Below are 16020 nucleotides of genomic sequence, written 5' to 3' on the forward strand. Positions count from 1 at the left end.
GTGTGTATCAATTGAACTTTTAGTTTTAATACAATTATTCTCGCTGATATGAAAGATAAGGTCCTTATGCTTCCAAAACCATACCGCAAGTGACGTGTGTTTATGTTCAGATTGGGCACCGGGGCTCTTAATTAACAAAACTTCCCCATACAGAAGATGCCTTAGTCCAATGACTTGTGTAATGTCATAGAACTGAGCGTCATGATAAATGGCTAACTGCCTGCCAGACAAGTCAAAACGACTCTGCTGGCTTGCATAGCAATAAAGCTGATTTTTAAATATATATTTGGCATCCATTTGGGTGCGATACCATTTGGGTCCGATGTAGACTGGACCCACTTTGATTCACCCTCATCTCTGACATATTTTGGGTCGACCCACCTCGGATTCAAATCGGAACTGATTTTCAAAAAATGACTGGGTCCTGTAGGTGTTGGATGGGAATTTCACAGATCCAATTCAGTTCAGATCTCAATTTCAGGATATGAGAAGACCTCTAATGTGTAAGGTTAGATGGTGCTGAAATGTATTTTTCCATTTCCCTTTTCTCATTTATTATTTGTTTTTTTAACAAAATGTGCAATTCACACTCCGACCTGTGGAATGCAGCAAACCCCAACACAGTGTCTAGTCTGTGGGAAACTCACACGAAGAAGTTAATGGACACGAACAGTGACCAAGAATAATTAACACGTTAGCCTTTTTATTATTGTTATTTAAACGTTTATTAACACCCTGGAACTCAAAATCGGACTAATTTAACAGCAAAGTATCACATACTTACCGCATGTTGTGTTTAATTCGTGTTGGTTACAGGACTTGGTTGATAGATGTTATCTAGGTAACGCTAGTTAGCTGCTAACAATGGCTAACTCTAACTGTATGGTTTTTCATACTCAAATAGCCTCCATCATGGAGGTACTAGCGAATGCAGCCGTGGCAGAGATCTGTAAACTCGTAGACGACGACTATGCAGTGTTTCGTTTAGAAATAACTCAAGGCCAGAAAGAAAACAGGGCATTACGGAGGAAACTACTGGAAGTTAAGGTGGCACGGGAGCGCGCAGAGAAGACATTACGAGAGCGCGTCCTCACCAGTCGACCCAGTAGTGTCAAGATCCTCGACAGATACAGAGGATTGGCAAGAGGTACATTTTGCAGAAGGCCGAGGCTTAGCCTTTCGCCCCGTTCCGCTATGCACCTGTGTAGATGTAATACCCAGATTTGGGTCTTGGTCAGTTTTTAGAAAGATAATGAGAGGAATTGTTGCATACTATCATGTTCAAACAAGATTCTTGATTTACTGCATTTACTATTATTTACTCAATGAAAACAATGTGATGCATCGAACATAATACAGCGATCAATAAATAGTATATCAAGAAGTTATGAGTGTTACCTTACATCCTTGCCAATGGTAGACAGTATTAATAGTGTACAATATAGAGTTGAGCATTGACAGTAGTTAACCTAATCACCTCTTTTCCCCCATCACTCTCTCAGGTGAAGGACATCTCACTGGAGGCCACAGGAGCTTTGCGAAGCCAGCGGGACGCAGTACATGGAGAGATGACCAACCAATAACTTTTGATGAGGGGAGCGGAACCTCAACCCAGCATGTTATTGTGATAGAGGTTAATGTAATAGTGCTACATTACAAATAATTACAGTTACTTTGTAAATCAAATGTGGCTGTTTATTTCAGAAAGGCTCCCCTCAGCTATTCATTGTCTTACATGTACATCCTCATTTATCTGCCATAGGGGAGCTTGTGAGACTTCTCTTCGACATTGTTATCCAATTCAACTCATGTGCTGAGAATAACCTCATCTCTTCTTGTGTCAGTCTGCAGATGTAGAGGCTGCAGGTCCTGGAGAATCATCTCTGGTCAAGCAGGAGAGGATTGAAGGAGAGGAGGACCCACAACACAGCAGAGACATCCAGACTGGAGCAGCGGCTGTACTGGTACCTCCTGTAGCCACGAATCACTTATCCACCGCCGTGCCCCTGCCCAGGGCCCGATGCAGCATCACGGAGGTCAGTGGAACACAGAACGCCGTCCTCAAGTCAGAGACGGACACCAAGACTTTAACTGTAACACAAAGGCTTTTACACACAGGATCTGACCACAGGCTAGACCCAGAGAGACAGGAGCTGGGGAGACTGGGCTGTCCACTTGCTCCCGGATCAGAGTATTTACTTTACGGTAACCCGAGACCGAGGACGGTTCATTCCCATCGGGACCCAGGTAATGCGTTAGAGACTGGCAATGATCCGTCTTGTTCTTACTCTACAGAGATGGACCCTGGCAACATGCCCTTGGGTTTAGAGACACAGACTGATCTGTCTAGAGAAGACTGGAACCAGTACAGTAGTAGTGTATACTCTAAAGGGTGCCAAGATGAGAAAGGGGAGGGTCTGGTTGTAGATGAGGTGACTGTGAAAGTGGAGGGGGATGCTCCTCTGGCATGGAATGTAGACGAGACTCACTTAGGAGAAGGACACTCACAAGGCAGAGATTTCTTAGATTACAGGGGAAGCTTAAAGACTAATCTAAATGTCGCCACCCACTCCCCTTTACACACATTCAGGGATCCAGTGTCCACTTCGATGGGGTCTTCCGATTCACACGGCCGTGTCTTTTTCGATCAGGTTTTGAACTCAAACGACACGGCTAGAGCCCAGGCTCAGGGAGGGGTAACAACATCAGGCAATAGTAAAGAGAAACGGTTCCGTTGCATGTTCTGTAACAAAGGCTTCAGCTGCCCTCAGAAGGTGGAAATTCACCAGAGGGTCCACACTGGGGAGAAACCCTTCAGCTGTACCCAGTGTCACATGCGCTTCGCCCTGGCTGGCAACCTGAAGAGACATCAGAGGGTCCACACAGGGGAGAAACCCTTCAGCTGCCCCCAGTGTGAGAAGAGATTCTCCCAGGCTGGTGACCTGAAGAGGCACCAGAGGGTCCACACAGGGGAGAAACCCTTCAGCTGTACCCAGTGTGACATGCGCTTCGCCCTGGCTGGCAACCTGAAGATGCACCTGAAGGTCCACACGGGAGAAAAGCAGTTTGCCTGTACACACTGCGGGAAGAGCTTCTCAGAGAGGAGCTACCTCAGTATACACCAGCAGAAAAACCATTCCACTCTATAACATAGAAAGTAACCATTCCACTCGATATCCTCTGACGTTTAGATGAAACCCTGCACAAAGAGAAATTGGTATTGTTGTCAGCGGAAAAGATCCAAAGATTCTTTTGGAATGACGAGTGTAACAGATTTCAGTGTTGAATATTGCATCCAGGCATTGTGTGATATACACTGAGTGAATGAAACTTTAAGAACACCTTTCTAATACTGAGTTGTACCACCCCCTTTTGCCCTCAGCACAGACGCAATTCGTCGGGACATAGACTTTACAAGATGTCGAAAGCATTTCACAGGGATGCTGGCCCATGTTGACTCCAATGCTTCCCACATTTGTGTCAAGTTCCTTTGTGGTGGACCATTCTTGATACACATAAACAAACCCATCAGCATTGCCGTTCTTGACACAAACCAGTGCACCTACATTTACTCCATTTAAAAGGCACTTAAATATTTTGTCTTGCCCATTCACCATCTGAATGGCACACATACACAATCCCTGTCTCAATTGCCTCGAGGCTTAAAATTCCTTCTTTAACCGTTCTCCTCCCCTTCATCTACACTGATTGAAGTGGATTTAACAACAACATCAATAAGGGATCATAGCTTTCAGCTGGATTCACCTGGTCAGTCTATCAGAGCTTAATGTTCATTATGTTTTTTTACACTCAGTGTATAAGCCTAATGAGTCTCTTACATATTGTGTTTGTACTGTGTAGGATATATAATGTTCACAAATGCCTATTTCATTATTTCCATTCAACTACTTTATTCCCCCCCCCAAAAAGCACCCTAGTCCTTGCCAATGACAAGCATACCCTTAACATGATGCAGCCACCACTATGCTTGAAAATAGTGGTACTCAGTGATATGTTGTGTTCGATTTGCCCCAAACAAAACGCTTTGTATTCAGGACAAAGTTTATTACTGAAGTGCCATTTTGCAAACAGGATGCATGTTTTGGAATAATTTTTTTTCTGTACAAGCTTTCTTCTTTTCACTCTGTCATTTAGGTTAATATTATGGAGTAACTACAATGTTGTTGATCCATCCTCTGTTTTCTCCTATCACAACCATTAAACGCTAACTGTTTTAAAATCACCATTGGCCTCATGGTGAAATCCCAGAGCAGTTTCCTTCCTCTCCGGCACCTGAGTTAGGAAGGACGCCTGTATCTTTGACATGACTGGGAGTATTGATGCACCATCCAAAGTGTAGTTAATAACTTCATCATGCTCAAAGAGATATTCAGCGTCTGCTTTTTTATTTCACAATTCTACCAATAGGTGCCCTTCTTTGCAAGGTATTGAAAAAAACTCCCTAGTCTTCATGGTTGAATCTGTGCTTGAAATTCACTACTCAATTGAGGGACCTTACAGATCAATCAATCAAATGTATTTATAAAGCCCTTTTTACATCGGCCGATGTCACAAAGTGCTATACAGAAACCCAGCCTAAAACCCCAAACAGCAAGCAATGCAGATGTAGAAACACGGTGGCTAGGAAAAACTCTAGAAAGGCAGGAACCTAGGAAGAAACCAGGCTGAGGGGTCCTCTTCTGGCTGGCCCGGGTGGAGATTTTAACAGTACATGGCCAAGTTGTTCAAACGTTCATAGATGACCAGCAGGGTCAAATAATAATAATAATCACAGTGGTTGTAGAGGGGGCAACAGGTCAACACCTCAGGAGTAAATGTTAGTTGGCTTTTCATAGCCGATTAGTCAGAGCTAGAGACAGCAGGTACGGTAGAGAGAGAGTCGAAAACAGCAGGTCTGGGACAGGTAGCACCTCCAGTGAACGGGTCAAGGTTCGATAGCCGCAGGCAGAACAGTTGAAACTGGAGCAGCATCACGACCAGATGGACTGGGGGCGGCAAGGAGTCATCAGGCCAGGTAGTCCTAAGGCATGGTACTGGGGCTCAGGTCCTCAGAGAGAAAAGAGAAAGAAAGAGAGAATTAGAGGGAGCATACTTATATTCACACAGGACACCAGATAAGACTGGAGAAATACTCCAGATATAACAGACTGACCCTAGACCCCCGGCACAAACTACTGCAGCATAAATACTGGAGGCTGAGACAGGAGGGGTCGGGAGACACTGTGGCCCCGTCCGACGATACCCCCGGACAGGGCCAAACAGGCAGGATACAACCCCACCCACTTTGCCAAAGAACAGCCCCCCCACCACTAGAGGGATATCTTCAAACCACCAACTTACTACCCTGAGACAAGGCCGAGTATAGCCCACAAAGATCTCCCCAACGGCACGAACCCGAGGGGGGCGCCAACCCAGACAGGAAGATCACGTCAGTGACTCAACCCAACTCAAGTGACGCACGCACCCCTCCTAGGGACAACATGGAAGAGCACCAGTAAGCCAGTGACTCAGCCCCCGTAATAGGGTTAGAGGCAGAGAATCCCAGTGGAGAGAGGGGAACTGGCCAGGCAGAGACGGCAAGGGTGGTTCATTGCTCCAGTGGCTTTCCATTCACCTTCACACCCCTGGGCCAGACTACACTCAATCATAGGACCTACTGAAGAGATGAGTCTTCAATAAAGACTTAAAGGTCGAGACCGAGTCTACATCTCTCACATGGATAGGCAGACCATTATTCCATAAAAATTGAGCTCTATAGGAGAAAGCCCTGCCTCCAGTCATTTGCTTAGAAATTATAGGGACAATAAGGAGGCCTGTGTCTTGTGACCGTAGCGTACGTGTAGGTATGTACGGCAGGACCAAATCAGAAAGATAGGTAGGAGCAAGCCCATGTAATGCTTTGTAGGTTAGCAGTAAAACCTTGAAATAATTGTATGTGTGGGGTAATCATTAAAAAATCATGTTAAAAACTATTAATGAACACAGAATGAGTCCATGCAAGTTATGTGATTTGTTAAGCACATTTTTACTCCTGAACTTATTTAGACTTGCCATAACAAACGGGTGGAATACTTACTCAAGACATTTGAGCTTTTAATTTTGTATTTAAAAAATGTAATTGCATAGATCAGAGACATCTCAATTTACTATAATTTAAATTCAGACAGTAACAACAAAATGTAGATTAAGGGCAGTGAATACTTTGAAGGCACTGTAAAACTACTCTGCATTACATACTGCAATTGGTATTCCAACCCCGAGCCCCAGCCTGTTCTTGCAGATTATACACTTTTTTTGTGTGCTGCCTAACCAATGGCTGTGGTGTGTAGGCCTACGATGGCAGTTCAGGTCGAGAGTCAAAGTCTTCTTCACATAATGTTTTATTGTTGTATTAGGCCTAGTCCAAGAAAATGTACTGTTGCGTGCAGACTAACAAATAGCCTATGTTCTGTCCGTTTGAGAAGGAGAACGTGAAGATGAGGACCCGAGGTCAACTTTGATCGCTTTTATAAAAAACTAGGTTTCTTATCCACAATGTATTTATCAGAGTTATTGACCCCACAATAAGCACGATTCATGTAATTTACATTGTCGTGCCCAAACTTAAAGCAGCAGCCGCAGCACAATTGAAAATGGATATCTCATGGCGCTTGAAAGTAGGCAAATTGGAGTAGGCATAATTCATTTCTCCTGTCTTCATTTTAATTAGAATTAACTAACAACGAGGGCTTTGTGTTGAAGCCTATTTCTTACTATTGAATAAATATAGGTAGTCTTGCCTGTTTGACAGACGGAATTAGGCTATAGGCTGATATATCCATCGATTTGACGGTCAATTCCTCCACCCACCATGCACTCTAAATAGCCTATCTCTGTGTCAGTGAAGGGCTGTTAAATTAAAACCAAGGCTCGAATTGAAAGGGTATAACATAGGCCTACCATTTTATTAAAGACAATTGTGAAAAACACAGGCCTACCCCTTAGCTTTTGAAGAAAATGAAACAGATCCGATTATAGGTGATCTTTAACAGCGCTTTGGTCCGTGATGCTTTATGCTAGAAACAAACTGTAAAATACCCGGGAAATACGTGACTCCGATATATGGGGTTATCATTGTTTCGTTTCTTTGACATTCAGATGCTGAGCTACAACCTATACTCAAGGAGACAAAACATTTACTTTGCTTGGGAAGTAATCTAATTCTGTCACTATCAATGTATTAATAATCCCTTTCTGTATACCATAAGACGTTCAAACCCTGACTGCTTTTAGGGGAACACTTGTGACTTCTCGTTGGGTTAAGCCACAGAAGAAGAGTAGCCAGCAGTTAAAGCTCACATTTTCTTAGTTGGTAGGCCTACTTTGTTTGGGGTGGAAAGGTATAGGCCTAATTTTCGAAAGTACCATGCTCAGATTCCTAATGACGTCACAAATTAAATAATTTGCAGACAGGGACAGTTTTGTTGCAAACAAGACACACTGATTTGGCATTGGAGGAATATGATAAGATGAACACAGTCTCTCTCTCTGTCCATTCTTAGCCTGTATGATAATGGGCTTCTGTACACTTACAGTTGAAAGTTTACATACACCTTAACTTGGGTAAAACGTTTCGGGTAGCCTTCCACAAGCTTCCCACAATAAGTTGGGTGAATTTTGGCCCATTCCTCTTGACAGAGCTGGTGTAACTGAGTCCGGTTTGTAGGCCTCCTTGCTCGCACACGCTTTTTCAGTTCTTCCCACAAATGTTCTACAGGATGAGGTCAGGGCTTTCTGATGGCCACTCCAATACATTGACTTTGTTGTCCTTAAGCCATTTTGCCACATCTTTGGAAGAATGCTTGGGGTCATTATGCATTTGGAAGAACCATTTGTGACCAAGCTTTAACTTCCTGACTGATGTCTTGAGATGTTGCTTCAATATATCCACATAATTTTCCTCCCTCATGATGCCATCTATTTTGTGAAGTACACCAGTCCCTCCTGCAACAAAGCACCCCCACAACATGATGCTACCACCCCGTGCTTCATGGTTGGGATGGTGTTCTTCGGCTTGCAAGCATCCCCCTTTTTCCTCCAAACATAACGATGGTCATTATGGCCAAACAGTTCTATTTTTGTTTCATCAGACCAGAGGACATTTCTCCAAAAAGTACAATCTTTGTCCCCATGTGCAGTTGCAAACCGTAGTCTGGCTTTTTTTAATGGTGGTTTTGGAGCAGTGGCTTCTTCCTTGCTGAGCGGCCTTTCGGGTTATGTTGATATAGGACTCGTTTTACTGTGGATATAGATACTTTTGTACCTGTTTCCTCCAGCATCTTCACAAGGTCCTTTTCTGTTGTTCTGGGATTGATTTGCACTTTTCACACGAAAGTACGTTCATCTCTAGGAGACAGAACGCATCTCCTTCCTGAGCGGTATGCCGGGTGCGTGGTCCCATGGGGTTTATACTTGCGTACTATTGTTTGCACAGATGAACGTGGTACCTTCAGGCGTTTGGAAATTGCTCCCAAGGATGAACCAGACTTGTGGAGGTCTACAATTGTTTTTCTGAGGTTTTGGCTGATTTATTTTGATTTTCCCATGATGTTAAGCAAAGAGACACTGAGTTTGAAGGTAGACCTTGAAAAACATCCACAGCTACACCTCCAATTGACTCAAATGATGTCAATTAGCCTATCAGAAGCTTCTAAAGCCATGACTTAATTTTCTGGAATTTTCCAAGCTGTTTAAAGGCACAGTAAACTTAGTGTATGTAAACTTCTGACCCACTGTAATTGTGATACAGTGAATTATAAGGGAAATAATCTATCTGTAAACAATTGTTGGAAAAATTACTTGTGTCATGCACAAAGTAGATGTCCTAACCGACTTGCCAAAACTATAGTTTGTTAATAAGAAATTTGTGGAGTGGTTGAAAAAACGAGTTTTAATCACTCCAACCTAAGTGTATGTAAACTTCCGACTTCAACTGTATGTAGGTATTCCATTAAAAATCAGCCTTTTCCAGCTACAATAGTGATTTACAACATTAACATTGTCTACACTGTATTTCTGATCAATTTGATGTTCTTTTATTGGACAAAGAATGTGCTTTTCTTTAAAAAACAAGGACATTTCTAAGTGACCCCAAACTTTTGAACGGCAGTGTACGTCCAGTAAAACATGGGGCAGCCAATTGTACATGACTCATCGGAGGCAGAAAGGTTTGGAAGCCCATTCCCGCCACGCTAAAAAAATAAGAAATGTATACTGTCTCAAAATGTCAAGATATTAACTCTACATCTCGAGATAGTATAGAACATATATATAGAATATGTTTCTTCATTTGTAGCATCTATCCGTGTTTTAGAGATAAGCACAGCCGGAAAACGTCTGGTGAGCTGGCATATGCCCCAACACTTTTTGATTCAGTGTGATAAAAAATATTGACACAAAAGCATTGAAAATAGGGACAAAGTACTGTTGTTTACACTGATTTGCTTCATGATTTGACAACTTGTGCACAATTAATCTGTGTTTCAGTCTGATCAACTGTAGCCTACTGATAACAACCACAGCTTCAGGTAGCCTAGAGAAGCCTATAGGCTCTGATCCCCTCCTGCCGGGGGAAACGAAGCGGTAACATTGTGTATTTCTATCTTAAGCTATGAATTTATAGCCTAAAATAGGCCTATTTATTTGTGTTAACAAAAAATGTGAATGTGATCAAATTTAGTTTATATTCAAACTTTGGGTGGATCGTCTACCTAGACCTTATCAATCCAAAGTTATTGCTGGGAATCAATCAATCAATCAACACAATAGTGATGACATACTGTGTGACTAACTTTTTAACTACAGATGCATATGCCTACACAATGCCACCCTGCTTAAAGCAAACTCACACGTTAGTTCTATTGTCCAATCGCAGATGTCTATTTTTTTTTAAACCATATGACCTGATTAGAAACAATCTGGTCCCATCATAGCTCATATAAAACCGTTTTACAGCTGATTTATTACTACCCTTCAACTAGGGTCCGAAGTTTTGTTAGCCCAGTGGTTCTCAAGCCTCTCCTCAGGGACCCGCAGATGTTTCAATGTTTTAGCCATGAACTAGTTCAACTGATTCACCTAGTCAAGGGCTTGATGATTAGTTGACAAGTTTAATTAGATGTGCTAGCTCTGGGATGGAAACTGACTATCCTACCCATCCTCGACTTCGGCGATGTCATTTATGAAATAGCCTTCAACACTCTACTCAGCAAACTGGATGCAGTCTATCACAGTGCCATCCGTTTTGTCACCAAAGCCCCATATACCACCCACCACTGCGACCTGTATGCTCTAATCGGCTGGCCTTTGCTACATATTCTTCGCCAGACCCATTGGCTCCAGGTCATCTATAAGTCTTTGCTATGTAAAGCTCCGCTTTATCTCAGCTCACTGGTCACGATAACAACACACACCCGTAGCACGTGCTCCAGCAGGTATATCTCATTGGTCACCCCCAAAGCCAACACCTCCCTTGGCCGCCTTTCCTTCCAGTTCTCTGCTGCCAATGACTGGAACGAATTACAAAAATCGCTGAAGCTGGAGACTTATGTTTCCCTCACTAACTTTAAACCTCAGCTATCTGAGCAGCTAACCGATCGCTGCAGCTGTACATAGCCCATCTGTAAATAGCTCATCCAATCTACCTACCTCATCCCCATATTGTTTTTATTTACTTTTCTGCTCTTTTTCACACCAGTATTTCTACTTGCACATCATCATCTGCTTCTATAAACCAATGAGGAGATGGGAGAGGCAGGACTTGCGTCAGAAATAGGAATAACTTCTATTTTAGCCCTTGGCAACGCAGACGCTCGTTGGCGCGCGCGAGCAGTGTGGGTGCAATAATTGAATAACATATATTCCTACATTTATTTTGCAACGCTCGTGCACGCGACGCGAGCGGTGTAGTCTGGGTATTACATACTGACCAGACCAGACACATCGCGTAGCAAAATACATTTGGTTCAGAATTCGTTTTGATATTTTAACCTGCGTGTCATGATCGCGTTTGGTGTAGGGGGACAAAATATATTTATGCACGATGGTGCACGCCCGCAGCCGGTTTGGGTTCCGTGTTAGGCTGGTGCTTGACAGTCTGCCGTTCAGCTCTGTGGACAACGAATCCCACTGTTAGGGCGGGGATACAAGCATCTCGTCATTATATCCAGTATCTATGGTACCGTATTGCAAAGAACAGAGCGCATTACTTTTTATTTAGCCACACCATTTGCACTATGACCCTAACCAATAACATCCTTTCCCTACAGGAAACAATGACCAAGAACAATTTCCACGTTAGCGTTTTTATTGTTGCAATTTCTACGTTTATTAGCACCAAGTTAATTAAAAGTACTACTAATTTAACTGCACAGCATCACATATTTACCCCATGTAGTCTTTAATTCCACTTGGAGACAGTACTTGGTTGATTGACGTTATCTAGGCAACGCTAGCTGCTAACGGTAACTAACAATGGCTAACTGTATGGTTTTTCACACTCAAATAGCCTCCATCATGGAGGTACTAGCGAATTCAGCCGTGGCAGAGATCAGTAAACTCGTAGACGACGACTATGCAGTGTTTCGTTTGGAAATAACGCAAAGCCAGAAAGAAAACAGGACATTGAGGAGGAAACTACAGCTATTGGAACTGAAGGTAGCACGGGAGCGCGCAGAGAGGACAATGCGAGAGCGATACAGAGGAATGGCAAGAGGTACATTTTGCAGAAGGCCAAGGCTGCGGGGGCTCTCGTTCCGTTTCGCATGTATTTAGAAGTGTTACCTAGAATTGTGTCTTGCTCAGATTTTGATAGCCAAGTAATCAGGGGAAGTATTGCATACTATCTTGCGCATTTGTTGTATTTTACTTTTATTTCACGAGGCAGGCAAATTAAGAACAAATTCTTATTGCACAAAGACACTCTCATATTGTAACCAGATTCTTGATTTACTGAATGTACTATTACATACTTTAAAAAATAACGGATGGAACATAATCAATCAATAGATAGTATGTCAAGTTATGAGAAGTGTTACCTTACATTCCTGCCAATTGTAGACTGTGTAAATAGTATATAATATAGCTTTGAGCATTCACATTATCTAATTTAACCACCCCTTTCCCCCAATCACTCTCTTAGGTGAAGGACATCTCACTGGAGGCCACAGGAACGTTGTAAAGCCAGCGGGACACAACGGGTGGAGAAATGACCAACCCATATCTATAGATGAGGGGAGTGGAACCTCAACCCAGGATGTTATCGTGATAGAGGTTAGTGTCGTAGTGTAACAAAAAATTACAGTACATCAAATGTGACTTGATCATTTCAGAAATGCTCCCCTCAGCTATTCACTGGCTTACAACAATATTTATCTGCTCAAGGGAGGTTTGAGACTTCCCTATGACATTGTCATCCAATTCAACCATTGTACCGATTATAACCTCCTCTGTTCTTGTGTCAGTCTGTAGATGCAGAGGCTGCAGGTCCTGGGGTCAAGCAGGAGAGGTCTGAAGGAGAGGACCCACGGCACAGCAGAGACATCCAGACTGGAGCAGCGGCTGGAGTGGTGCCCTCTGTAGCCACAGAGGACCTGACCGCCGCGCCCCAGGCTAGGACCCGTTGCAGCATCCCGGAGGTCAGTGGAATGCTGAACGCCGCCCTCAAGTCAGAGACGGACGGCGAGACTTTAACTGTAACACACCGGCTCTTACACACAGGGTCTGACCACAGATCAGACCACAGATCAGACCCAGAGAGACTGGTGCTGGGGCCACTAGTCTGTCCTCCTGCTCCTGGCTCAGATTACTTACCAGTATTTCAGAGCCAGAGGACGGTTCATTCCCGTGGAGATGGTGACGTGTTAGACACTGGGGTTGATGATCTGTCTTGTTCTTACGATACAGAGATGGACCCTGGCAACATATCCTTAGGTTTAGAGACCCAGACTGATCTGTCTAGAGGGGACTGGAACCGGTACAGTAGTAGTGTATACTCCGAAGGGTGCCTAGATAAGAAAGGGGAGGTTATAGTGGTAGATGAAGTGACTGTGAAAGTAGAGGGCGATGCTCCTCCCACATGGAATGCAGATGGTCACCTAGGAGACGGACACTCACAGGGCAGAGATTTCTTAGATTACAGGGGAAGCTTAGAGACGAATCTAAATGTCACAACCAATTCTCCTTTACACGCGTTCAGGGATCGCAATCCAGTGTCCACGTCGATGGGGCCTTCAGATTCACACGGCCGTGTCCATTTCGATCAGGTATTGAACTCAAACAACAGGGCTAGAGCCCAGGCTCAGGGAGGGGGAGCCACATCAGGCAATAGTAAAGAGAAACGATTCTTCTGCATGTTCTGTAACAAAGGCTTCAGGTGCCTCCAGAAGGTGGAGATCCACCAGAGGGTCCACACAGGAGAGAACCCCTTCAGTTGTACCCAGTGTGAGAAGAGGTTCTCCCGCCAGGACCACCTGAAGAGGCACCAGATGGTCCACACAGGGGAGAAACCGTTTAGCTGCCCCCAGTGCGAGAAGAGGTTCTCCCGCCAGGACCAGCTGAAGATGCACCTGAAGGTCCACACGGGAGAAAGGCCGTTTGTCTGTACACACTGCGGGAAGAGGTTCTCAGAGAGGAGCTACCTCAGGATACACCAGCAGAAAATGCACACGGCCCTTGTATAGTGACATGTAATCAGGATGAAAGTAAGGCGGTCCTGATAATAAATCGTGGGGTTACGCCATACTGGTAAAACATGAGCCTATCACAATAATTAAAACAAAATGTTTTAAAAAACTGGAGGCTATTATACCTTTATTTTTCATTATGCTACCGCATATCAGAGGCATGAACAATTTGCGAATGGACTTGAAATTGAGTGGTATAACTTATTCTCCAAAATGCAATGTGGCTCGACGAGAGCATTGACATTTTTCCAAGGCAGAGATGAATGGCTGACACAGAGACGCGTGGACAGCAGTATAAATTCTGACCTAATGAAAATCTTCAAAATGTCATTAGACGTTGTGGTGGTTTGTGTGACAGATGTCTCTTTCCATTTCCATGTTTGGAGGCTGGAAATACAGTGTCTTCAGAAATGATTCATATCCCTTGACTTATTCCACATTTTGTTGTGTTACAGCTCTGTTTTTAGAAATGTTTGCAAATTTGTTAAATGGAATACAGTTATCTAATGTATGTACAATTCACAATCCTGAGTCAATACATGTTATAATCACCTTTGGCAGTGTTTACATCTTTGAGTCTTTCTGGGTAATTCTCTAAGAGCTTTGTATACATGGATTGTACAATATTTGCACATGTATTATTTTTAAAAATTCTTCAATTGCTAGACAGCCATTTTCAACTCTTGCCATAGATTTTCAAGCTGATTTAAGTCAAGACATTTGTTGTCTTGGTAAGTGTATATTTTGCCTTATGATTTAGGTTATTGTCCTGCTGAAAGGTGAATTCTTTCCCGGTGTCTGGAGGAAAGCATACTGTACCAGGTTTTCCTCTAGGATTTTTGCCTGTACTTAACTCTTAACTTCTGTTTCTCTTTTATCCTGAAAACCCCCACAGTCCTTAACCATTACAAGCATACCCATAACATGATGCAGCCATCACTATGCTTGAAAATATGGTGAGTGGTACTCAGTAATGTGTTGTATTGGATTTGCCCCAAACATAACACTGTTTTAACATTTTTTACAGTATTACTTTAGTGCCTTGTTGCAAACAGGATGCATGTATAGGAATTGTGTTATTCTGTAGAGGCTTTCTTATTTTCACTCTGTCAATTAGGTTAGTATTGTGGAGTATCTACAACTTTCTTGAGCCATCCTCAGTTTTCTCCTGTCACAGCCATTAAACTCTAACTATTTTAAAGTCACCACTGGCCTCATGATTGAATCCCTGAGCGGTTTCCTTCCTCTCTGGCAACTGAGTTAGGAAGGACGCCTGTATCTTTGTAGTGACTGTGTATTGATACACCATCCAAAGTGTAATGAATAACATAATGCTCAAAGGGATATTCAGTGTCTGCTTACATTTTTTTTTTTTTTTTTTTAAATAGCTATAGGTGACCTTCTTTGCGAGGCATTGGAAAACCTCCCTGGTCTTTGTGGTTGAATCTGTGTTTGAAATTCACTGTTCGACTGATGGACCTTGTAGATAATTGCATGTGTGTAGTACAGAGATGAAGTCATTAAAAAATACTGTTAAACTTTATTGCTGAACTTATTTAGACTTGCCATAAAGGGGTAGAATACTTAATTACTAATTAATTAGTAAAAATTGTTGGCCAGTGACAAAAACACAACATTTTATGCATTTTCAATTCAGGCTGTAACAACAAAATGTGGAAAAAGTCAAGGGGTGCGAATACTTTCTGAAGGCAATCCTGACCCTGACTCTAGATATTATAGAGACTGGGCTAACACAGCTAACTTTTTAGGTCAATAATATGCTGTTTTTAATCAACATTTTGTTTGCTTTATAACCGTGAGAAATTAAACTAGCTATTTGCTAGCTAGTTAGTTATACCTAGGTAGCTAACAAGGTTAGCTATCTTTTCTCAAAATGAACCTCACTGTGCTTCTACATCTGCATTGCTTGCTATTTGGGGGTTTCAGGCTGGGTTTCTGTATAGCACTTTGACTTCTGCTGATGTAAAAAGGGCTTTTTAAATAAATTTGATTGTTTGATTGTGGCTAGCAATTTATTGTCCCTTATGCTAGCCTTTACAGCCAAATATGACTTCAGAAAAGTAAAAAAAAAAAAAATGTATTTAACCTTTATTTAACTAGGCAAGTCAGTTAAGAACAAATTCTTATTTGCAATGATGGCCTAACCCAGACGACGCTGTGCCAATTGTGCGCCGCCCTATTGGACTCCCAATCACGTCCGGTTGGGATACAGCCTGGAATCGAACCAGGGTCTGTAGTAACGTCTCTAGCACTGAGA

General features: G+C 42.8%; 2 protein-coding genes across 3 annotated transcripts; both read left to right on the top strand.

The window, feature by feature from the left end:
- The first annotated feature begins 621 nt into the window (after positions 1–621).
- On the top strand, positions 622–4243 carry LOC129841164 (zinc finger protein 589-like). 2 transcript variants are annotated; one of them, XM_055909308.1, is made up of 3 exons: positions 622–1147; positions 1503–1639; positions 1845–4243. In XM_055909308.1, exons 1-3 carry the CDS (start codon positions 865–867, stop codon positions 3147–3149), a joined length of 1725 nt encoding a protein of 574 aa, XP_055765283.1. In that variant the 5' UTR covers positions 622–864; the 3' UTR covers positions 3150–4243. The 2 variants fall into 2 exon arrangements, with proteins under 2 accessions (XP_055765283.1, XP_055765284.1); XM_055909309.1 differs by having other exon boundaries at positions 1503–1633.
- Positions 4244–10971: 6728 nt separating this feature from the next.
- LOC129841171 (zinc finger protein with KRAB and SCAN domains 1-like) lies at positions 10972–15761 on the top strand. Its single transcript, XM_055909317.1, has 3 exons — positions 10972–11773; positions 12200–12330; positions 12522–15761. Exons 1-3 carry the CDS (start codon positions 11533–11535, stop codon positions 13737–13739), a joined length of 1590 nt encoding a protein of 529 aa, XP_055765292.1. The 5' UTR covers positions 10972–11532; the 3' UTR covers positions 13740–15761.
- Positions 15762–16020: the final 259 nt, after the last annotated feature.

The sequence above is a fragment of the Salvelinus fontinalis genome, chromosome 42 (assembly GCF_029448725.1).
Source record: "Salvelinus fontinalis isolate EN_2023a chromosome 42, ASM2944872v1, whole genome shotgun sequence".
NCBI lineage: Eukaryota > Metazoa > Chordata > Actinopteri > Salmoniformes > Salmonidae > Salvelinus > Salvelinus fontinalis.